General features: G+C 37.7%; 2 protein-coding genes across 4 annotated transcripts; one reads left to right on the top strand and one right to left on the bottom strand.

Annotated features, from left to right (window-relative positions):
• Positions 1 to 1,402: 1,402 nt before the first annotated feature.
• LOC106094924 (large ribosomal subunit protein uL5) lies at positions 1,403 to 2,476 on the bottom strand. Its single transcript, XM_013262169.2, has 4 exons — positions 2,453 to 2,476; positions 2,236 to 2,370; positions 1,883 to 2,180; positions 1,403 to 1,619 (listed from the first exon to the last, which is right to left on the bottom strand). The coding sequence occupies exons 1-4, from the start codon at positions 2,456 to 2,458 to the stop codon at positions 1,492 to 1,494; spliced, it is 567 nt and encodes a 188-aa protein (XP_013117623.1). The 5' UTR covers positions 2,459 to 2,476; the 3' UTR covers positions 1,403 to 1,491.
• A 1,580-nt stretch (positions 2,477 to 4,056) lies between these two features.
• On the top strand, positions 4,057 to 18,264 carry LOC106094879 (guanine nucleotide-binding protein G(s) subunit alpha). Of its 3 annotated transcripts, none has more exons than XM_013262125.2 (9): positions 4,057 to 4,144; positions 7,262 to 7,893; positions 16,916 to 17,012; positions 17,093 to 17,213; positions 17,288 to 17,416; positions 17,491 to 17,670; positions 17,732 to 17,856; positions 17,922 to 17,995; positions 18,055 to 18,264. In XM_013262125.2, exons 2-9 carry the CDS (start codon positions 7,618 to 7,620, stop codon positions 18,199 to 18,201), a joined length of 1,149 nt encoding a protein of 382 aa, XP_013117579.1. In that variant the 5' UTR covers positions 4,057 to 4,144; positions 7,262 to 7,617; the 3' UTR covers positions 18,202 to 18,264. The 3 variants fall into 3 exon arrangements, with proteins under 3 accessions (XP_013117579.1, XP_013117571.1, XP_013117587.1); XM_013262117.2 differs by lacking the exon at positions 4,057 to 4,144 and adding an exon at positions 4,166 to 4,360; XM_013262133.2 differs by lacking the exon at positions 4,057 to 4,144 and adding an exon at positions 4,793 to 4,998.
• The last annotated feature ends 65 nt before the right edge of the window (positions 18,265 to 18,329 follow it).

Raw genomic sequence — 18,329 nt, 5'->3', positions numbered from 1 at the left:
CGATCACCGCAAGAACATTACGGCCATTGATGAGTTGGTGCCGCCCGGCAACCGACTCCCTACCCGATACCGCTGATTGTCCGCGACCGCATTCCCAGCTATTCTGTATGCGGAGCATTTTACTATCCACAACCTGTACATGAGCCCGCAACTCGCATTTGAGCTTCTCGTGATGGAGATCAACATCACACAAATCGGAGCTCAGATCCAACCCATGTGGTGCTCAAGTCGTTGTTGTAACAGTGTGTAGTACATTAAGGTGGCAGCCCTTGCCGATGAAGGATTCCATCGGGTCAATCCGCATTGTGGACACCGGAGTAAGCAAGACGCCGTGAGGCAAACTGCAGACCTTATGGAGAGGCAGCCTTCAGATGCCAAGCATAGACCAACTAAACGGAGTGCAAAGTTCTTAATGCTTAGGACCAACGTACCAATCATCTATAGCGTTTCCCCAGCGATCGGGTGCATGTACCAGAGCGGCCTTGCTCCACAAAAGGAAGCTTACCAAGGATTGCTCCCCACATGCAAGTATGTGGCTAAAACAACATCAATTATCTATTTACAAGCACGGGGAATTTTGAATATAACTCCAGAATCACTAAGGATTGCTCCTTTAGAGGGGAACTGTAGCTGGACGGGGTCAGAATATACAAAAAAACAAAACTCTGTATATTTACAGCGATCGTGGCTATAACAACATCAACAACTGTGAGGGTAATATAATTTTTTTTTACAGAGGGTTCGCTAATTGGTGGTCCATTCAAAATTGGTTATAAAAATAAATCGGTGAAGGGCTTAAACTAAAGTATGACTGCTGAAAAGAAGTCTTTCTGCTGTTTCTAAATCTGAAGAGGATAAATACGATAAGTCTCCATGTTGTTTTTTAATAGAATGTTTGTTTTACATATTTGATTTAGCGTATTTACAGTACGATCACATTTTAATGTACTTGGCCGTTCAGACAGCCGAGTTGGTATAATGCTCGGTTTATTAATGCGGTTTTGTGGCTTTGGTCTGCCACTACAGTATCAAAAAAACTGTTGTAATACACAGGACTAATGTCACACAAGCGTAGTGGATCCAGAAGACCGAATTATTGAGAAATCTTAAAATATTTTTCAATAGTGTTTAATGATAATACAATATTCACGTCATTGATGGAAGACTAATTTCATTCTTATGGGCTTGTTTATGGTTCCAATTTTCATTTTTCTTTCAAGCATAATTCGTTATCACGTAAACAAAGTAAATACTATACAACCTTTCGACGCAAGTAAACCCAAGCAGCTATGTACAACTTTAGAGTATTTATAACTATTTGAGTATTTTTGTCATATCGGCATTCAATTTGTGGAGAATGTTTAAAAATTATTTAGAGAAAGGGTGAACACATACAATCAGGTACGATTTTTTGTAAAATTTTATTTCCATTGTTTATATTACGAGGTGTTGTGTGCAATACAAACTAATTTACGGCTAAGAATATGTCACTTATTTCTTGCTGTTAAGAATGATACCATCGTATTTCTGTTGGAACCATTTCATGGCATCTTCTTTTGTCAAACGATGGGGAAAACCAACTGTGCCAGATTTGCGTTTTCTGTGGGCAACGTTGTATCCTAAAATGAGTAAAAGAGAAGATCAATGTAGAATGAAACTGAAACAAAGCGAGCACTGAGACTTTTATCTATTTTCTGTTGTGGAATAAGTACCGTGTGTTTCAAACATAATTTCATTTAACACATTAAGCACCTTTTCTTTAATATTTGCACATTGACTGAGCGCTTTCAAATTTAAAATTCCACAAAAATGTGCAATGCATTAAAAGCACCTAATTAAGTGCAATGTTTTTGGAATCTGCCTTTGATGCATCAATATTTACCTGGGCGGCCGAGGACAACGTAGAAATCCAAACCGTAAATACCGATTGATGGATCGTATTTGATGCCCAAATCGATGTGTTCTTGAATACCGAAACCAAAGTTTCCGGTTGCAGAGAAGTTCTCACGTCTCAACTCGTATTCACGAACTTTAAGACCCTTTTCTAAGATTTCTTCAGCTTTTGCACCGCGAACTGTGCAGTGCACGGCAATCTTTTCATTACGACGAATACCGAATGAACGCACGGTATAACGAGCCTTGGAGAAAACTGGTTGCTGGCCAGTCAATTGTTCAAGCACCTAAAATTTTATTTTATTAATAAACAACAATCAATTTACTTTCACTAATTATTACCTTTGCGGCACGGGTCAATCTATCACCAGATTCACCAACACAAATATTTAAGCACAACTTTCTGATGTGCAAATCCCGCATGGGGTTCTTGGCGGGATCTCTCTTGATCTTCTTTCCACTTTCTTTAGTAGCGGCCTATATAAATACAAGAATAAATTCACATTTATAAAATTATGCATTTTTAGAAGTATTCAATAAATAAAAGAATAACACGCACCGTCATATTGAACTCGGAAAAGGAAAAGAAAGAAAATCTTCAACACGCCAGTTACTGTTCAGTGTAGCTGTCAAAATACCAATTACTCTTCAGTGGATCTGTCATATTCTCTCAACGAGTTACCAGATTTTGTTATTCTTCGGTTCATTTCAAGAAGGATTTAAAAAGGTGGTCTCACGCGAACCGCTGTTAACAGCCGGCCAGGCTTGACGGTATAAAGATGACAGATTTTTGTTTGAATTCTGTTTTTTGTTATCTTCTCTCTCTTGCTCATGTACGCACACGTATACGAACAGGCACACAATTTTATTTGTGTGTGTTAGCAAAACTTCGATCAGCTTGATGGCGGATTGTACGATTTGTGGTTGTTTTATACATGAGACCACTTTTTGTTGTTTCGCCATGTTGAGTGACAAAGGAATTTGATTAAGATGCTATCACACGTATGCATTGTGACATGTATATTCAAAAATGGCCACTCTGAAAGTTGTACACATCGTGTGATACATAATAAGAGGTGGCGTTCCGGCACGCGATAATTATGAGCATTCACATAGGCTGGAACTTTGAGCTCCAATCTATGTGGTGTTCTTTGTTATCACGAGAAGTTTAGCTGGGAGCTCCGGGCGCGACCACAGGTCGCCGATAATGGAATGCTCCATACGGATTAGCTGCAATTGCAGTCGCAGACAATTAGCAGTATCGAATAGAGAGTCTCAGTGAGAGACCGGGTGTCACCGGCTCTTGATTAAATACTGAGTGCCAATAATGCTCAATACGACAAGGCGAATTATTGGGGCCTTTAAATAACCAATGGCTACCATTTTCCCGCGGCGATCGGGATGAGGATCGCCACCTTCATATAAATGCGTCAGTGTTGTGTGCGCGATTCCGACAGTGGGCAGACCCCTTAGGGTATTGTTTTACCTTATTGTGAATAACTTTGGCACACGATAATTACCAGGTAGTGTACCGTAAACAGCTGAGTACAATTTTTTTCCCCCAACTGCACTATGTGTCAACGAGTTTTGGTTGTGTGTGTGTATTATAGTTAAGAACCATAACACACACAAACAACGAAAAATTGCGCGAACTAGTAACATACACAAAATCAGAGTTTTACTATCACTGATTGTGACAGATAGTGTACTCATGGGCTGCCATTATTAATACACACCAAATGGTGTGTATTAATAATAATGTTGGGGTTCCAACCGGAATGTAAATTGCAAATCAACGTAGTTGGCGGCAATTTTCGATTGTGCATATATATTAATTGCCTATTGACCAAGCGTTGTAAAAGAAACAGGAAAGTGATTTCATTGCTTGTTGCACGGCAAATAATACAATACCTTTAAAATCAAATAACTTTTTTTTATCACTTTTTAATTGTACTTTTGTTCACTTTATTTTGTTTGTTTTGAATTGAATTTGTTGTTACTATTGACGATAAATATTACAATACAATCGATCGACAAATTTATTTATTTCGTGACACACTCAAACGAATACGTAACGTATTCACATAAACGATTGCGTAACGTAAAGTATTCACGTAAGCGTGCACTTTTTAAGAAAAAAATCATAATAAACGAATACGTAACGTAAAGTATTCACGTAAAGTACTCACCCTTGGAAGCAGATGGTTATTATTTTCTCACTTTGCAGTGAATACATAGGAAATAGAAAGAAGTGAGTAAAATCATCGCCATAAAATCCTATAGAATTTTTATTATTTTCTCATAGAAAAACAAACTTACCGAAAGAAACATCTAATGGCGGTCTATCTGCAATTTGCAATCAAAAAAGCTATGCTGGTGTCAACTCCATCCATTCAATAATTCTACTCGCTCCTGTCTCTGCTCTCATAAAGATAAATGTTTATCAAAAGAAAAGAAAAGTGAAGAGGTTAGAGAAAAAGTGAAATGAAATAAAAGAATTAGAATGAAATGCGCTAAATTAACGAATCAATCCCTCGTACGCATTTAGAAAAAATTAACAACATACATATATATGTATATCTATATGTATACATGCATATATATATATATATATATATTTAAATGAAGAAAAAAGACATCACAAGTTGTGTCTATTTTGTGTGTTTTGTGGTACGACGTTTTTTAACATTTTCCAAATTCCATCAAATGGTTTGGTTGTACATAAAAAAACAGAGACACCAGGAAGCTGCTGTTAGCAGAATTGGTTAACGATACATCCGAAAAATCAGCCATACGCAAATTTTTACACCCCTCGAATATGACAGTGTATAGAGTGTATGTATTTAGTATAAATACAAAACACAGGCGCGTAGGCAGAGAGATCAGTATTCGCGTATTCACAAATTTTATTTTTCCATTCCACACACTCTTTATGGAATTAATAATGAAGCTGTCCATCCATACACCATAATAATCATCGACAGAATTTGGAAAAGGAAAAAAATTCACTCGGAGAATGCTGACTCCCAAAGTTACCTGCCCATTGTTGGATTTGTGGGATTAAATATCTACAAGGCAACAATTTGCAGAGAGGGGGTGGTGCGGGTGAGGTGCTCTCTGTTACGAGCTAAGCAAAAGAAGTGTCTACAAGTATTTGAGTTTTTTTTTCTTCTAATTGATGAGCAACAAAGTTTGTTAAATTTGATGCACAAGAACAGTAGTAGTATATAAAGTTGGATCGAAAAAGTGTATGACATACAGCCTCGTTTAGCTATGCGACAACATACAGCGTGAATTTTTCATAATATGGTGCGAATTGAGCTACCATGGGTTGGTCGGTCGTTTGGTTCCCCGTTATTATGTTTATTGGGTCCTACATATACGTCCATATGTATGTATACATATCTTATATAGTATTTATGTATGTATGGGCGGTCGTCTATGGACGATTGAATGGATTGAATGGATGTATGTTCCCTAATGTTTTCTATTTTTGTTAGTCAGATTCGGCGAATAAGTCACCACTATGGCCGCCCAATAATATCGAAAATATTATCTTTTTATGAGCATTCTTTATTTATGATAATGCAAACGCACACACACACCAACACACAGGACTTATATGGTCAAGGGAATAATGAATTGAAGAAGACACACTAAGTGTAACAAATAGCAACCTGTTACAGCATCACAATGTCAATCGAGATTTATATATATATAGGTATAAGAAATCAGTTAATAATTTCTATAAAAATACGAAAAAGTGAAAATATTGAACTAGATAAATGGTAATTTAGCACAAGAAAATCCTCCCAACAGCGAAAAGGAGCAATTTGCAATAGAATGTAGTCCTTGGAGCATTAATCGATTTAGATTGTCCCATTATGCAAAGACGAAAGGTTCATTAAGGGAATCTAGTTCGTTGTAAATTCAGCCTGATTGCAGATTGCCACTATACAATAACTTAAGTTTCTAGTACACTGTGATAGGTACAATTTTGTTGTTCTTGTAGCAGTGTTTTTCACATTTAGTTACATTTATAGCGACACACCTGCGGATTTGGTGAGAACTATAAATTTCACAATTTCTGCAAATCAAATGACACAAATAGTAAATGGAAAATATCTTGTATATGGTCTATACTTTAAATTAATCCAACAAAACATATATTTCTGTAATCTCGACTTAAAAAGTTATTTGGGCCATCGTAGCGCAGAGGTCAGGACGTCCGCCTATGATGCTGAACGGCTGGATTCGATTCGGCGAGAACATCAGACAAATTTTCAGCGGTGTTTATTCCCACCTAAAGCTGGCGACATTTGTGATGAACTATACCATTTGAAAAGTGCCATGTAAAAACTTCTCCAGAAATAGGTGTCGCACTGCGGCACGCCGTTCGGACGGACATGCAGAGGTCAGCATGTCCGCCTATGATGCTGAACGTCTGGATTCGACTTCTGGCGAGAACACAATTTTGTGTCATAACGGGACACATAGGACAACAAGCTCACTTATGCAAAATCGGTGCGGCAAGTGATAGCATGTGTAGGGCATGTGGGAAAGATGATGAGACTTGAGCATTTCCTATGTCATTGCCCGGCTAACAGAGACTGGTACTTAGGTGGGGACACGATACCATAAATGAACCAACTTAGGGGAGTGGTATGATAAATAATTTTCAAAAATCTCTTTCGAGGTTACCTTTTAGTTTTTAGAGCGCACAACAAGGCTTAGGTGTATATCCATAGTTGCATGGGGGATAAATATCTATACCCTCTTTTCAACCTAACTTATACGTATCGTGATTCATATGAAACCCTGGATCAATGTAGAAATAGAACCATTCGCGTAACTAAACCTTGCATGGGAGTTGTATTTAAAAAATCGCATTTAAACCACAAACGACCAACGTTAATAAGAAGTATTCACAGAAAATTTCGAGCGTGCGGTACGGTGAACACACCTACATAGAGGTACAATGTAATGTCGATCAAGAATATTTATTCTTTATAGGGTCTTATTTCGAGATGTTACTAACGGAACAAGAAGTTAGTATGCTTTCATTCTATAGTAGAAGTTATAAAATTAATAAACTTCTATAAAACGTAATTTAAAAATGATAAATCATAAATTAAATTGAATTAAGGTCTATATTATACAAGCTAATCTTATTGATTTTTTTCGTAAAAGAAACCAGGAATTCACGCTGAAATAAGATGTTTATATAAACTTGTTTTGTAGCAATCCACAAAAATGGATCCATAAATTCGGTCTTAAGGAGTCACTCGATTCATTATTTTGATACAAATATCACAAAAATACTACATTTCCAAAAAAATTCATATCGTTTTTGTTTGCTTTTTTTCAGATATTATAACATAGCACAAATTCAATTGCACAAATCTAATCATCTGTACCTAAAGCTCTTGAAAGACATACCAAAAGGCGGAGAAAACGAGAGAAGAAGAAAACTACAAATAATATAATACAACTTCCCATCTTATATATACAATTATATGCCTATATAATTATACAACAAAGTTTTGAATGTTATAAGAGAAACACACAACATTTCCACGCTGGCTTATTAAAAGCAATATTTGAGAAAACAATCTAAGTCAGAGCTTATTTAGACTGGCTCAAAACGAAGAAAACGGGGGCGCTGAGTCTCCCGACGGCACACAAGAAGGACGGGAAGCGTGTTGGTGGATTCCTTGGTCTGCAATGGGCTGCTTTGGTTCACCCAGTTCGAAACAATCGGATATAAATTCTGAAGATACAAGAAGCCAAAAGCGTCGCAGTGATGCCATTTCCAAGCAACTTCAAAAGGACAAACAGCTCTATAGAGCAACCCATAGGCTTCTATTGCTAGGAGCTGGTGAATCCGGTAAATCAACTATTGTCAAGCAGATGCGTATATTGCATGTGGATGGATTTTCAGAGCAAGAGAAAAAACAGAAAATTGATGACATTAAAAAGAATATACGTGATGCAATATTGGTATGTATTTTTTTTTATTTATAACGTATATTTTAGAATAATTTGAAACAATACATTTTACATTCCCTTAATCGGCTTGGGTCGGAGGTAGTCGATCAAACTAAAAAAAATTTGGTTTAAATCTGCTCACTAATAATGGTCATATTGTGAGTAGTTAAGCTATATAAAACTACTCTATAAAAAGTTTCGATCTGCGGTGTGTTGTAGTATTCGGACTGAGTTTTTGAAAAAAAAAAGTTTTTTTTTTCATTGAGCTCAACTTGAATTGGCATTCATTCACTTTTCCTACAGCAGCCGGGGCTACGTATCGAATTTTCATCTGGATTTTAATGGATGTTACAAAAATGTAAAGTTCTAATCAGTTCTACACATGTTGTAAACAGTAAGCATAAATGGGCCTCCAAAAAGGCGCTCAAACTGAAAAGGAGTACTATTAAATACACGAATTCTCTGGTCCTGAAGGCACAGAAGACGTGGTTATACCTGGACAGTCAGGCGGACCTGGAGATTTCTGATTCGTACCAGGTGAGTTCAAGACTGGTTAGAGTTCAAGACTTGTTCCCCGCCACCAACTTGTGGCGGGGAACAAGGCGGAGCCAGGACGAGGTAGCCTGGAATAGATCACTGATAAGTTGTGGAATCAGTTAACCATCGCTTTGCTTTTTGGTAAGTGTACGCTTTCTACGATTACCTCACGAATGAGGCACTGGTTGGTACTGTGGCCTGCACATTGAAGAATGTCCTGTAGCCTAGTATTTCGCGAAACAAGACAACGCTTATCCTGTAGATGAAGAAGCATGACTTCGGACGGCTGATAGGAGTCCTAACCAATGACTCAAACAATTTACCTGCAAAGGTGGTACAAAAACTATAAAAAATGGTCAAGTTTTGTGCGAAAAGGAGTAAAAAGGCCTAGCATTGATTTTTTGAAAACTTTGTAAATAGGTGTACAAATTTAACGAACGAATCGTGGCTTAGCATTAGTAATATTTTTGAAATAAGTAAAATCCAAGAAGATCACAAATAGGGATCATATAATAGAGAATCACCATCAAATATTTTCGTGTTGATCGTCCAGATGTTGATTTTTTTGACGCGCCAGAACGCGTAGTTCAATAATCTCAGAAAAATGTTCAGCAGTGGTTTAAATCTCATTAGTAATGTATCCAGCCATTTAAGAAGTTTTCCGAAGAGGTATCGTTAAGTGGTCCCTGATCTTTGGGTTTAAACTTTAATCGGACTTTACTCATTGATATGAGTAAAGTCCTACACTTTAATGGAATGTTTGTGAGGAAATTTATGACAATGCTCCTGGCGAGAAAAAGCCACTGCAAACTAGAAATACAAAAAGCGTACACTTTTTCATAGGGTACAGTGTGTTACCTTTTCGGTTTTTTTCAATTGCAATTCACAAAATTGTGCTGTGTACTAGTTAAGCGTTCTTGGATGATTCAACATACCTAAAGAATTGTTGTTCACTGTTACATACTTACAACCTTGCACTGATTGGGATGGGGCTAGATTGTGGTAGCAGTAAGACCTTTAAACTCGGTTCTGAAAAGGGTCTTCAGATATAATATAGTTTCTAATATTAAGAATGCCTGTTTACAAAATAGGTTGCCTCTCTAACTAACCTAATCTACTATTATTGCAAATTTTAGTAGAAATTTGACTAGGAAGTTATACCTTATAATTGTGAGCAGAGGGACACCACAGGATTGTGGATGATGGCTATCGATGGAATTTCTAATAAAAAGGACTGCCTTAGCCAAATTATATGATGTGTGACTTTTGTAACACCAACACATAGTAATGCTATGCTATACCTAGACCAGCGATTACTACTGTATTTGATGGTCAAATAAATTGTTTAACTCACAAACGTTCGATCGTGACCAGTCTTAGCGTTTTTGGTAGGTTTCTACCAAAATTGGAAGGTTTTTTCTCTTGGTAGGTTTGTATGCTGAACTCAATGAACCCGTATAAGTTCAAAATGTTACATCGAGTGACGAGTCCATATGACAGCTACATTCAAACACCCTTCAATCTGGATCATACTCGACACGGATTTTGAAGGGTCTAATACAGTTTGGACGGATATATGAGGAGTTGCATGTAAATTTGCCCATGAACATTCCATTAAGGAACAGGGACAAACTTCTCACATATCCATGAGTACTATCCGATTCAAGTTTAAGCTCAATGATAAGGAGTTTCCCTTTTATAGCCGAGTTCGAACGGTGTACCGCAGTGCGTCTCCGACTCTTTGAAAAGAAGTTTTTATGTGGCATAGTAGCCCACAAAAGCTTTAGGAGGGGATAACTCCTGAACATTTTTCTGATGTTCTCGCCAAGATTCGAATCCAGAAGTTCCAGCGCCGCAGGCGGACATGCTTACCTCTGCGCTACGGTAGCCTCAAGGAGGAGAGGTATGATCCGACATTTACTGTAATTGGTTTGGGTGTCAAGGGTAAAACACAATTCACTGTTCCAAATTTCCTAAATTTTAGGTAAAAAAACAATAAGTATAAATACAAATACGGATCGATTTGGTGCATATTCGGTATGGTCAGGGATCCAATGAAAATTTTAGCGAAATGGGGTGGTAAATCTCCAATTTATGGGGCCAAGACAATAAATCGTGAGATAGCTTTATTAAAATTCTAAACTGTTGTCGACGGCTTTAATATGATTCACTCCATTATTTCAAGTGCAATAGGAGGCGGTCGTTCTCCAAGGACCACATTCACCCTGTCGATGTTCACTGCCTCTGCTACCGTGTCTGCATGAATATTGTCTAGACCCGCTTGATATGTGGAGTGGCAACACTGATCGTGACTTGTCTTAAAATCGAGTAAAGGAAAGCATACTTTCTATTGTTTTTTATGGTTATATTTTGATGCGGATAGTATCAACAAGTAAAACCGTGCTAAATTTAGCCATGGATTCCGATAAAAATTTACCATTGTTAACTCAGTTTGTATTTGAATTATTTTGTCATCAATCAAATCAGATATTGATTGTGGCTTATAGTGGCCCAAATCCGGGGATCAGTTTACATGGGGGCTATATCAATTTATGGACCGACTCGGACCATACTTGGTATATATGTTGTAACTCATAACAGAAGTCCTTGTGCCAAATTTCAGCCAAATCGGAATTAAAAGCTTCTACAAATGCAAATTTTGCTCATGAACATTTCACTAAGGAACAGGGGCAAACTTCTCACATATCAATGAGTGCAGTCTGATTCAACTTTAGAGGAGTCCGAACGGCGTGTCGCAGTGCGCCACCTCTGTGGAAAGAAGTTTTACATGGCATAGTACCTCAAAAATTTTGCCAGCATTACGAGGGAAAACCAGCACTGAAAATTTTGTCTGATGGTCTCGCCAGGATTTGAACCCAGGCGTTCAACCTTTGCGCTACGGTGGCCTACTGTATGTCTGATTTATTTCGTAATATTGTACCTGGAAGGAAAATCACAAAACTATCTTTGTTATGTAAAGATAAAGCTCTATCTCGGCAGTAGCGGACCAGACTGCTCCCCATGCACTCCTTGTTGAAGTCACTAGCCCCAGATGTCATTGTATTCATTGGAATAGTACCACTATTACAAAAAAAAGGTGTTCAATGATGCAAATCTACACTTTAAATATCGAATTTTAGGAAAATCGCTAAAAATCCTTGCCAACAATATGAAGCCTACAGTTATTGACCAACCACCGTGGTTGGTGGTGGGTCAATATTATTATGGAGTTCATTTTCTGTCTCTGGACTTGGTTATTCCATTCAAATGACGGTACTACGAATTACTTTACTTTACTTTGACAAAACATTTGTCCCATTAGTCGAACATCGGGTTTTTGGTCGTCCCGGTTTTCGTTTACCATAGTGATTGCCTTCAAGACTTTTTTTGCTGGAACTTCTTCAACCATTCTGATAACATGACCTAGCCAACGCAACCTTTGTATTTTGATACGTGTTACTATGCTATCGTCGTATTACAGCTCGTGATTCATACGACGCCGATATTCTCCATTATCATAAAATGGACCGTATATTTTAAGAAGAATCTTTCTCCCAAACAGTCCAAGCACTGACTTGTCTGCTTTCACAAGTACCCATGCATCGGAACCATATAACAACACGGGTAGTAGCAGTGTTGTTGTTGTAGCAGTGTGTTATACACTGAGGCCGCATCCCTTGCCCATAAAGAACTCCATCAGGGTCAATCCGGTACGTACAACCGGCTCCCATTGTATAGTGTCAGTGTCTTGTATAGTATAATCTTCGTTTGTCGAGAGGTGGCCTTGTTTTTAAACTGTCTACTTAATCCAAAGTAGGATCTGTTTGCCAGTATTATTTTTCGCTTTATTTTAAAACTGGTGTCAATCTTTTCGGTTACGGCGGTGCCTAGGTAGAAAAAGAAGCTGATTATCTCAAAGTTGTGGTTCCCAACTTTCTCCATTTCCTTTATCTGATCGGGTGTACAAAGCGTTTTGGAAGTTAATACCATCCATTTCGTCTTACGTCCATTTTCTGCCAGACCCATTTTCATTGATTCTGTTTCGATTCTTTCAACGGCTGCAGTTACTACTTCCGGTGACCGACCTATGATGTCGATGTCGTCGGCATAGACGAATAGCATGTCAAGCAAGCTTTATTTATTCACATCTGCATCTCGTATAATCTTCTCCAGCAGGATATTAAAGAGATCATAAGTGTCATCCTGCTGAGTCTTAGTAATTTTGCAGGGATACCAAACTCAGACATGGCTTGAAATACCTCTGAACATATAGGACTATCGATAGCGGCTTTGTAGTTATCAAGGAGATTGTAGGTGTTGATTTGTCCTTCTCGGGTTTTTTCCAGGAATTGGCTCAGATTGAATATCTGGTCTATGGTGGATTTACTAGGTCTGAAGCCGCATTGATAGGGTTCAATTATCTCATTGAATTTATATTTTAATCTTTCACACAGTGCGCTCGAGAGTATCTTGTATGAGAGAGAATGAGACTTATTCCTCTGTATGTTGCACATTCTCCTTTCATGTGTACGGGACATAGTATGCTGAGGTTCCAATCATCGGGTATGCATACTTCTAGCCAGATCGCGCAGACAAGCTGATGTATACGCCTTATCAGCGTGTCGCCTCCGGTATTAAATAGTTCATCGGGTATCCCGTCGGCTCCTGCTGCCTTGTTGTTATTCAGTCGGGTCTACATGGATCTCATTCTGTGTAGAGAGGTAAACATTCTATACCATCATCAGGGATTGGTTCTGCTGTATTCTTTTCGCCGCCATCGTCGGACACTAGCAGCTGGGTAAAATGTTCCTTCCATATCCTTAGCACACTATTTCGGCACTCTAGGTTGCACCATGGGTTTTTTTTGGGGAGACTTCTTGTACCCAAGTACAGATTTTGCGGCATTTTCCATGGAGTGGGCAATGGTTTGCCACTGTGCCGTTTTATCATCGGGACAAGGAGTGCTTTAATCAAGCAGTTGGGTCAGTTGAGAGGAGTATGCCGTTACCATCTGTTGTGTTTGCACATTTTCAATGTCCAACGGCACCACTAATCATTGAGATAAAACTTGAATCAAGCAGCACTCATTAATATGTGAGAATTTTACCACTGTCCCGTTAATGGAGTGTTCATGGCCAAACTTGCATTTGGATTATAAATCAGACTTAATCCTTAACATTTTGAAAGAAAGTTTGCTATTATGTAAAAAGAAGCTTCTTCTTGGTGAAGATTTTTTTTGTATCATGATTATGATCTGAAACATAAGGTCATGCTTGATATATAATTGTCCGCATGTTATGGATACACCAGCCGAAAGTCCAGACATAAATCCTATAGAGAATTGATGGAGCTATCTCGATAGAAAAATCCGGCATAACTTTATCTTTTTTAACTTTAATCGAATGAATATGTTGAGTTTGTATGCCTTTTAATTATGTGTATAGACACCAGTTTGCAAAAATACTGTATTTCTGTAATGATCAAGGATTAGTTTTCTTTCTATAAAATCCATAATAATTTCTGATACTTATAATGTAAGCCTGTGACACAAAGGGAATCGAAAATTTCGCTTAGCATATGTCAATGCATTTCTTAAGAAAACGAAAATTTCAATAGAGCTGTGTACTGAACTAATGGCAACTTTTGTCAATAGATGGCGATAATTGTGTTTAAGCAAAATGAAAACAAATAATAATAATGGCTGTAAGGAAAATTTCAAAAAAAAATTTTTCTTATTTCATAATATGTGGAAACATTTTCTTAGTGCTAAACATGTTTTTTTTATATTACTTGACGTGCAAAATGTTTGCTCCGAAACTTACTCACCTATCCTACTTTTCATTAGGTTTCATAGGCTGCTCCACGTCCCACATATGTATTGGGTTGCCCAAAAAGTAATTGCGGATTTTTTAAAAGAAAGTAAATGCATTTTTAACAAAACTTAGAATGAACTTTAATCAAATATACTTTTTTTACACTTTTTTTCTAAAGCAAGCTAAAAGTTACAGCTGATAACTGACAGAAGAAAGAATGCAATTATAGAGTCACAAGCTGTGAAACAATTTGTCAACGCCGACTATATGAAAAATCCGCAATTACTTTTTGGGCAACCCAATATATGCCTTTAACGCCAAAGAGACGCATACTGGACTTAAAGTCCAGAAGATTTGCAATAGTTCTGCCAGCGTCTGTGTCTCTGGGTATACACTTCTTGTGATCGCCCAACTTCAAAGTTGGCGAAATTTAACTTAGGCTGCCATATATCATATGTACCACACTGTTATCGATAAAAACGAGATATGTGGCAAATTTCATGTTAATCAGTTCAAATTTGTATACATATCATTTAAAAAGTATTCAAATATCATTTTTATACCCTCGTCATTCTGTTTGTAACTCCTCGAAATATTCGTCTAAGACCCCATAAAGTATACATATTCTTGATCCACATGACATTTTAAGTCGATTTAGCCAAGTCCGTCCGTCCGTCTGTCTGTCGAAAGCACGCAATCCAATTTGGCTGAAATTTTGAACAACGGCTTCTCCCATAACCTACAGAGTACGTGTGAAATGCGGTCCGAATCGGTCTATAGCCTGATACAGCACACATATAAACCGATCTCCCTATTTTACTTCTTGAGCCTTTAGAGGGCGCAATTCCTATCCGATTTGACTGAAATTTGGCATGAAGTGTTTTATTATGACTTCCAACATTTGTACTAAGTATGGTTCAAATCGGTCCATAACCTGATATAGCTGTCATATAAACCGATCTGGGATATTGACTTCTTGAGCCTCTAGAAGGCGCAATTATTATCCGATTTGGCTGAAATTTTGTACAACATACGTGTCAAATATGGTCTGAATCGGTCTATAGCCTTAAACAGCATCGACCTATAGCCTGAAACAGCACAACAGAGATACCGGGAAAAGATGTCGACAAATTTGATCCACGTTGGAGGGTATGTAAGATGCGGCGCGGCCGAGCTTAGCGCGATCCAAAATTCACCTGTTCTGAGTGCCGGCGACTGTGCTATCCCAGAGCAGATGAGCTTGCGAGACTAGGAACTATCTTGCACATTTCAGTGGAACTGGAATCTGTACCTCTAGCTACATATAAGCTTAAGTCTTCAGGACTTGCCTTTCGGCCGAAAGGCAACGAATGCCAGATGGTTACAAAGTGGGGGGTTTGAACACCTCAATCGCAATGTTCCAATTTTGCAAAAAAAATTAACCTTGCCAATAGTATCGATGGGAAAGATATCAATCATTATTCAGACAAAAATCGATATTTTGCCAGCTACTGCTTTTCAGTCGTTGTGATCGTAAAACATGTAGACAGACTGAAGATTGCAAGTACCGACTTCTGCAGAAGCTGTAAGGGCGTCGAGAAAGAAGAGACTATTGCTGTGTGGAGGCCACCGTAGGGCAAAGGTTAGAATGTTCGCCTATGACGCTGAGCACCTCGTTTCGAATCCGAGAACATCTGCTGTAGTTTTACCCTACTAATGCTGGCGACATTTACGAGGCACTATGCCACTTGAAAAAAAAAAATATTGGGTTGCCCCAAAAAGTAATTGGGGATTTTTCATATAGTCGGCGTTGACAAATTTTTTTAACAGCTTGTGACTCTGTAATTGCATTCTTTCTTCTGTCAGTTATCAGCTGTTACTTTTAGCTTGCTTTAGAAAAAAAGTGTAAAAAAAGTATATTTGATTAAAGTTCATTCTTTATTAAAAATGCATTTACTTTCTTTTAAAAAGTCCGCAATTACTTTGCGGGCAACCCAATAGTATGACAGCCATGTTAAAACTTTTCCCCAAAAGAGATTTCGCTTTTCGGCACGCCGTTCAGACTGCGCCTCCTTATCATTGAGCATAAACTTGAATAGGACAGCACTCATTCATATGTGAGAAGTTTGCCCGCGTTCCTTAATGGAATGTTCATGGCCAAAAATTTGCATTTTCTGTGTATGTGTGTCCCGCACTGGCAGTCAGAAGGAGTTCCTCTTAAAGTTCTCATTTCTTGGAGAACTTGTTTGGATTAGTCAGGGCAGCGGAGTCCAGCCCTCGATTCGGAGTACTAAGCCGGAGACGGGGCAAGCGTGCTTAACTCCGACTCCGGCTGAATGGTCCGTCTCCGACCTCAAAAACTCGACTCTGGTCGAATCCGCAGCCCTGTGTTTAACGGATGTGAACATTCGCAAGCGATCTGGATGGTTCAAAGGTAGAAACTAGACGAAAACGTCTAAGTGAGTCTGATACAAACTGCCACTTAAACCTAAACTAAGTATAACTTATATTCTTTTGCACCTTGGCGGGTTTTCTTGTCATGTTCTTGGCAAATTTTCAATTTTACTTTGTAGCGCATAAATAAATTTATCTTCGATGTCGTTTACACTATATATAGTTGTACAATATTAATTTATTAGTGACCATTTATATAATATAAATTTAGCTTATAACGCCATGTTTTATTTTGTTATTTATTTTTGCAGACTATTACTGGTGCAATGAGCACACTCAATCCACCTATACCTTTGGAGAAAAAGGAAAATGACATTAGAGTTGAATACATTCAGGACTATGCTTCAAGTGAGTAAAGCGTTTCAACGAAATACATTTAAATTATAAAAAAAATAGCTTACTTTAACCCCTTTTTTTGTATATGACAGGTCCTGATTTTAACTATCCTCCAGAATTTTACGAGCACACAGAAGAATTGTGGAAGGATAGGGGTGTATTGGCGACTTATGAGAGATCAAATGAATATCAATTAATTGATTGTGCAAAGTAGTGAGTATTGTTTTATTCATACCATTTTGATGTTGTCTTCCAACTAATATGTTATAATGTTTTTTGAAACGCAGCTTTTTGGATCGAGTAAGCATAATAAAACAACATAACTATACACCTAATGAACAAGACATTTTGCGGTGTCGTGTACTAACTTCTGGTATTTTTGAAACAAGATTTCAAGTTGACAAAGTCAATTTTCAGTAAGTTGAAAATGTTTAAACAATCGATACATATGAAATGAAATGAATTTTTAATTGACATACTTGCTTTGCAGCATGTTTGATGTGGGAGGCCAAAGGGACGAACGTCGAAAGTGGATACAATGCTTTAATGACGTTACTGCAATTATATTCGTAACCGCATGTTCTAGCTATAATATGGTTTTACGTGAGGATCCAACACAAAATCGATTACGCGAATCCTTGGAATTATTCAAAAGCATTTGGAACAATAGGTACGTTAGTGGTTATCTCCAGACATTGTCAGCTGTTTATTTATCGCATCTATTTCTGCAGATGGTTGCGTACAATATCTGTAATTCTATTTCTGAACAAACAAGATTTGTTAGCAGAAAAAATTAAAGCCGGTAAAAGTAAGCTTTCGGAATATTTTGCCGAGTTCAATAAATATCAAACACCAAGTAAGGAAGCATTGTGATTGCGTATGGGTCGTATATTCGTTAATGTGAAGTACGTTGTATTTTAGGTGATGCAATAATCGAGTCTGGAGACGATCCTGAAGTTATAAGGGCTAAGTATTTCATACGTGATGAGTTTTTGGTAATGAATTCAACTCATTTTATATCTAATCCATATTCTAATTGGTTTATGCATTTTAGCGTATATCTACTGCTAGTGGTGATGGGAAACATTATTGCTATCCCCATTTTACATGTGCTGTAGATACCGAAAATATCAAACGAGTATTTAATGATTGTCGAGATATAATTCAAAGAATGCACCTTCGTCAGTATGAATTGTTATAGGTTTATTCAACAAAAAATCACTTAATAAAGTAATGTGCAAATAATACAACTAACCAAAATCCATTACTACCTTTTATTCAATATAACCAACAGATGGACGGATCCATTGATGGATGATCAAAACTCTT

This window comes from Stomoxys calcitrans, chromosome 5 (genome assembly GCF_963082655.1).
Source record: "Stomoxys calcitrans chromosome 5, idStoCalc2.1, whole genome shotgun sequence".
NCBI classification, from domain to species: Eukaryota; Metazoa; Arthropoda; class Insecta; order Diptera; family Muscidae; genus Stomoxys; species Stomoxys calcitrans.
The sequence above is the reverse complement of the archived record's forward strand: the minus strand, read 5'-3'. Positions and strand labels throughout refer to the sequence as shown.

Excerpts from the sequence above, each read along its gene's own strand:
- LOC106094924 (XM_013262169.2), bottom strand. Across the intron at positions 2,181-2,235 it reads GATTGACCCGTGCCGCAAAG|GTGCTTGAACAATTGACTGG; the intron begins GTAATAATTAGT and ends ATAAAATTTTAG. Across the intron at positions 1,620-1,882 it reads CGTTGTCCTCGGCCGCCCAG|GATACAACGTTGCCCACAGA; the intron begins GTAAATATTGAT and ends TACTCATTTTAG.
- LOC106094879 (XM_013262125.2), top strand. The coding sequence starts at position 7,618 with ATGGGCTGCTTTGGTTCACCCAGTTCGAAACAATCGGATATAAATTCT. Across the intron at positions 7,894-16,915 it reads ATATACGTGATGCAATATTG|ACTATTACTGGTGCAATGAG; the intron begins GTATGTATTTTT and ends TTATTTTTGCAG. Across the intron at positions 17,671-17,731 it reads AAAAGCATTTGGAACAATAG|ATGGTTGCGTACAATATCTG; the intron begins GTACGTTAGTGG and ends CTATTTCTGCAG.